Below are 6,700 nucleotides of genomic sequence, written 5' to 3' on the forward strand. Positions count from 1 at the left end.
CTCATGGAAGAAGCTCCTAGATATGTCTGGACACCAGAGCTCCTGTCTTTCCATATCAAAGCCATCCATGACCAACTTCCTTCACCTGCTAATCTGAAACTGTGGGGAAAACTAATCTTGGACTGTGCCAACTCTGCACGTAACTGTACTCTGCTCCACATCCTGAATTGTTGCAGCTACTCGCTTGAGAATGGAAGGTACAACTGGCACCTTGACCAAATAGCATCAGGTCTGGCACCATATATTAATGAGGCTAACAACAGCAAAACAACAGAGTATACTCCAGACTTCATCCCTACCATTGCTTTCCATACAGCCGATGGCACAACATACAGGAACCCAGCTCTACATACTCCAAAGACAGAAGTAAAAAACTTCCTGAAGAAGGATAGAGACTGGACCTTCCTGATGGATGAGGAGCACAAGCCAATAGTGTTCCCTCCAGAAATAGCAGAAACTGTCAAGCGGCCTGATATTACGATCTATTCAGCCACCACCAAACATGCAATCATCATAGAATTGGCAGTACCATCGGAGAAGAACCTAGCCAATGCGTACGCCAGGAAAAAGTGTAAATATGAAGACCTGGTAGCCGAATGTGAAAACAGAGGATGGACTGTGTTTTACCTCCCAGTAGAAGTGGGAAGCAGAGGCTTCTATAACACATCACTAACCAAGTGTTTAGTTGCCTTAGGAGTCCCAAAGGGGAAAAGAAAACCAATCCTAGACACTGCCTCCAAAACAGCTCTGAGAGCCAGTTACGTCATATGGCTATGCGGTTAACCCGCCAAAGTCTGGTCCTAAGTCCAGAGACCCCAGTGCACACTATACTGTGAAAATAGGCTTCGATGGTGAAAATGTTGATGTTTTACCAACGACTATTCCTCAATGACACTTTTCATAGCTATACACTAGTCCTGCCTGCTGCCTTACATCACCCTGGGTGGACCGTTGCAACGGTGTGGCACTTAAGCCCTGTTATTCATAGTACAAGCTGATTTTGTTGGTTTGTTAGTTAGACTGCAACAGGGTGATTTTTCCAATTTTGTCATCTTCCAAGAGAGAACTACACCAAGAGTGCTCATCATAAGAAGGGTGAAATTAGACTCCGAAGATGACGGCACTGGTGATCTACCAATGAACTACCCCACAGTACTGACTACTAAGAGCATTTGCCTTATCTTTCCCACTTACCATTTCTTTGCCATCAACCCGAAGTGTAGCAATACCTGTGCCATCATGTTTAAGGCTTTTTACATGGCCCCAGAATTTTTTGTTGACAGATGGTTTTGAGTTTTCTTGATCATTTTTTGAACGTCTTAGTTCTATCTGCACTGTCTTTTGTAAACTTTTCCCAGGTTTGGCTGTTGCATTGTATACCCTTTTCTTTTTACGGATGAGTCGACGAATTGGCTGTGTCATCCAGGGAACATCCCATAAAATGAGTTAGCATTAACCACACCCATATTATTACTACATTGTACTTCCGGGTCAATCAACAATCAATGCAAATTCATATGGCCAGCCGGCACAACATGTGAATGTGATTCACTTTCGCTTAAAGGGGCATTTTGTGATCCACAGCCTCATCCCCCCCACTTTTCCAAAAAAAAGTTGAGATTTTTACACCACTGGATACCTCTGGCTACATAATGTTTATGACCAAATATTTCTTGCAGATTAATTCGTTTAGCAAAAATATCGCCAAATTTGAATTTCGTTCTGGTGCATTGTCTATGGAGCAGTGTAATACACATAATCATGCATAACTCGCAAACGCAAAATCAGAATCATCTGAAATTTTGGAAATAAGCTTTTTTCGTGGATATTTACTGAAAAATGTCATAAAAAGAGGATGCTAGGATCACGAAATCCTCCTTTAAAACACAACAGCAAAAATACAAATTTCCTCAATATCGAATAATGTCATGTCAGCAAATTTGTAGTCGCCTCTGAAGTGTCTGTATTGACCATCTATACAGAAAGGGTGGGAGAAAGTGTAGATTACTTCATGAAATGAAATATAATTTCTGTACTTCGATTAGCATTAGGTTGGATCTTATACTTCCCTTATTGTTTTTCACATGTGCTTATCCAATCTTTTTTTGAATTCAAGGGGTATTGGGAAATCTCAGAAACAATTTTGCTTTCCCCAGCATGCCATTTATTTTGTTGAGACACTATTTAATATGGCTAATCGACAATGTATTTGTTTTCTTTTTTTGCAGTTCCAAGAAGAAGAACTTGAACTTGAACTTGAGTCTCGATGATTTAGGATTCCTCTTTGGTTTACAAAAAACTAAAAAAACTAAAACTGTGAGCTCATTAAATCTTGGCATCTTTGAACCAGCCCATGCTGTGAAGACATTGCATTAGTTTCTACTACATTTTTTAGACCAAATTCACAAAGACATGATACATGAAGAGCTCGGATACAAAAGCCGATAAACGACATTTTCAAACTTTTTGAGTTAAGATCACCAACATCTGCCTTATCATGCTTGCTTTTAATTGACACCCTACTTTTAAAATACCAATGTATATTTTTGAAACTATGATAAAAAACAACACATAATTTCTTATTTTGTTTATATTTGACGAGTTATATTTGCCTATATCTCAAATTGGGTAAAATTAATATATGGGTGTTTGTATCTGAGCTTGGGCGATATTTATATATTAATCCAAAATAATCGATTATTTTTTTTAATCCGGTACTCGATTATTTAAAAACATCGTAATCAAAATATCGACATTTAGATTTTATCAAAAATAATCGACTGTTTTTCTAAGCAAATAGATTATCAAAGCAACTGATAGGTGGTTTATAAAATAGTTCCATCTTTATAGGTGATTATTAGCTGAAACTAAAACCAGAATAACAAGTGAAACAACTGTAAACACATCTTTCTCCATTTAAAATGCACAGCAATGTTTAATAGTGGGATTCTATGCAACAAATGATGCTCAACCTATTACAGTCACGCGATGTTCAATACATCGAAAATAATCAATTAAAAAAATAAAAAAATTAATCAAAATCGATTGTTTTTAACAATCGCCTGAGCCTACCTCTTGAAATACATAAGAAGTATCCATAGTAAGTACCCTATGTATTAGCCGTACATCATTCCAACCAAGTAACCATTTAATGGACTTCTTTTGACACTCACAACACATCACATCAATGGTTTGCCAACTTGGGATACTTTTTTAGCTTTTTAGCCCCATATCCTGAAAAGCTGATATTCAAACCCTAGCTTGCCTGCATTTCAATTCCAAATTACTATGGCTTTGCAGATTTCGCATGAGCAGTCAAAATGCAGTGCTTATATTTATGTATCCCCGGATGCAACACCTAATAATTTTGAGTAGTTGGGTATATCTTATTATATTAACATAATATAATAAGCAATTCTACAGAGTATATAAATATCTTGGACATGGTTCGTTTTCCTTAGATACAAAATATTGGCAATCCAAATTCCATCATCAAACACTTTGAAACCAGTGGATTGAAAGAGTTGTATAAATAGGCTGACAAAACAGAAAGTATACCAGTGTGTATCAGGGTTGTTGATTTTTTTTTATTTAAAAAAAAAATAATAAAAAAAATAAAAAAAATCTGATTTTTTAAAATTTAAATCGATTTTGTATTGATTTTTTTTCCCCAAGAACTGCTATACCCCATGATAAAGTCAAAAGAGTACCAGTGGAATGCTATTCATATGCACAATCCTAGCAGGTATTTACAAAAAATCAAAACATGTTTTTACATGTGAAAATTTCAAAGAAAAAATTTGGTAAAATCATGGGGAACAAACCTGTTGAATTCTGCACCTTGAAGAAATTTTTAGCAATAGATAAGTGACATATCATGAGGTATTTTAATTGTATCCAAAAGTTGTAGAAGCATTAAGAATGAAATAAAACAGTCAATTTAAGCAAGAAATTAACTTACATTTATCAAAAATGGTAAAAAATGAAAAAAGTTGATTTAAAAATTCAGTGATTTACAAAAAAAAAAAAATAAAGAATTTCTACAAAATACTGTAAACACGGTTGATAACAATGGACACACACATAGATATTGTGAAATCAGCGATCGCATGTTCGAAAATACGGGTACTGTATGGCATTTGCAACATTTATGGAACAGTTTGGTTGAAGAAAATGGTAGGGACTTTTATATTAGAGGGGGTGGCTTTAATAAAAGAGAATACAGTACGTAATACCAGTGCCAATAATGTTGAAAATCTTTCACATTTTGGTGAACATATTCATCAAATTCTCGAAGACAATGTTCATGTAACTTTGAGTGGAAGTAAAGATATAATTTCTGGGATACTTCTTACCTTGTTGACGCTAATGACTGCTCAAGCAAAATCATTAAAGCCATAGCAAGTTGGAATTGAGGTGTTGTGGATATGAGTAGCCTATCTCAATTTCAGTGGCAGCTATTTTATCCTGTGGTAACAAAGGTGTCTCTAAATAGCTGCCGTATGTAAAAAGGCAATTTCAATACCTCGCAACTTCAACGTCAACGTTTTTTTTTCAAATTTTACACAGGGTGTTTTCTAGCCCAATGGAACATTTAAAGACTAGGTAGAAAAAATCTGCATGACATGAGTGGCATTTGATGCACCCTAATTTACATGTATAAAATCCAAATAGTATTGTATTTCACGCTGAAATGGCTTATGGTTTTCTGGAAGGCATAAGTCAAAAACTATAGGTCACAGCAAACTGCAAACTTTTTTAATTCAAAGATCCAGCTCAATATATTGATATACATTTCTTGTCAAATAAATTTTGACTCCAAAAAAAAAGCGTAAAAGTGGGCATTTTTGGTAAAAAATGATAAAAATCATGAAAAAAGCATGTTTTAACCCAAATTTTGCCTCAATATGGTATGATGGAATATTTTTGTTCACAGATATAAAATATTCTTATGCCCTCTATTACTCAGAGCAAAAATTAAGGTTGCAGTCAATTTTCTTACGAAGTTATGGCTACTTTTAGATTTGACATTTTTGGGTAAAAATTGGAAAAAAGTCACAAAAAACATATTTTTTGACCAAAATATCTCAGTTCACGTCACTTTTTCAGAATTGGCAGCCGGGTTAAACAGATAGAGGAGACTCTGACGATTAATTCTAACCCGGCTGGCACCTTTGTCCAAAAATGTTGCACGGGACCCTATGTAGCCCCAAAGTGGCCTCTGTACTATTACTTTTACCTACACTAGCATGAAATTACAGTAAAATATTTCAAGTATTAATGGAATTAGAGCAATTCTCTGGGAGCAAATTGTTATGTGTTGCAGAATAGCAGCGCCGATATACTTGCACTGTGTGACATCGCTAGTGGTAAGCTCTCAAATCTAAAATTATGTTTTTCCGCGTTTTTTACAAAACCTGGAATTTGGAAAACCATTTATGCGTTAATTCCAATTAAATGCAATATGGTAACTTAATTGGATGATGTATGGCTAATACATAGGATACTTACAATGGGTATTTACTATGTGTTTATTATAATACTATATATATATACTACTAGATTTCGCGGTTCTCGGGTGGGCGGTTCTCGTGATAGGCCTATCTCTAATTACCCAACACTCGTTACCCATAATACTTGTCCTGACCTTTCAAACTACTACAATATACGTCTCTCAATGATTAAGACACAACTATCAACTCTGTTTTGTAGCTGTGACGCTTACTTCGAACCCATAATCTGAAAACCCATCGTTCGACTCTTCCAAGCCCTGTCCTGCTACCACATCGGAGGACCCAAAAATACCCCGAAATTCTAGTAGTGTCTGGATGTAGGCCGTCAATTCAATCGGGAGAAATGTGAACGCAAACGGATTATATAGGCCTTACCATAACTGATGATTTTTATGTTAATCATATTTCTTTAAAATAGGCCTATTGGTCCGATGAGATGCACCTGTTAGTTACACTGTAATGCTTTCCAGCGCGCGATGCGGTACTCTGCACACACCCCCGTTGATAATCCGCGATAGCACACCGCATGAAAGCACGTGATGTCGCTTTCACGCCGCACGCGATATCGCACCGCAGCGATAACGCCGGACGGACGTGGCGAGCGGACGGACACTCTGTAATCAGTATTATGATGTCTTTGTGAATTTGGGCTACTAAAAGTAGTAGGAACTCATTAATGCAATCAATGTCTGCACAGCATGCAATGTTGATATGCCAAGACTTATTGGGTAATGAGTTTCTAACATTGAAGATTTATTGTAAACTTATGAAACCAGTGGACTGAAAGAGATGGCTGACAAAGTAGATAGTATGCCAGTATATATTTGAAATAATATTATAGTCAATCAAAACAGCTGAAATAGTGCTTGATACTATTTAATAGTAGAGCATGTAATAAAATATAAAAAACACGTAATAATGTAATTACAGCATGATTTCATTACTTGGGAGTTTCACGCCCCAACGTCGATCATCAGATAAAATTGTTCAGAATTCAGCAGCAGTTTTATCTGATGATCGACGTTGAGGCCGTGAAACTCAGAGTAATAAAATCATGCTGTATAACATTAGAATTATGTGGTTTTTATAGTTTATTTGAAAAGTATATAGTTATATTTTATGATTCTGTAAGATTTTAGATAGCTTATATTGTTTAGGTTTTAAATATGCTCACAGTTCTTATAACA

At 35.9% G+C, this 6,700-nt stretch overlaps 1 protein-coding gene across 2 annotated transcripts in view; it reads left to right on the top strand.

Annotated features, from left to right (window-relative positions):
* LOC140141234 (transcription termination factor 2-like) overlaps positions 1-6,033 on the top strand; it is a 77,698-nt gene extending 71,665 nt beyond the window's left edge. For both annotated transcript variants that reach the window (XM_072163038.1, XM_072163039.1), the window contains one exon: positions 2,229-6,033. In XM_072163038.1, the coding sequence (XP_072019139.1) occupies positions 2,229-2,376 (148 nt within the window). In that variant the 3' untranslated portion in view covers positions 2,377-6,033. The remainder of the gene's footprint in view (positions 1-2,228) is intronic.
* The last annotated feature ends 667 nt before the right edge of the window (positions 6,034-6,700 follow it).

Source organism: Amphiura filiformis, chromosome 19 (assembly GCF_039555335.1).
Source record: "Amphiura filiformis chromosome 19, Afil_fr2py, whole genome shotgun sequence".
NCBI classification, from domain to species: domain Eukaryota; kingdom Metazoa; phylum Echinodermata; class Ophiuroidea; order Amphilepidida; family Amphiuridae; genus Amphiura; species Amphiura filiformis.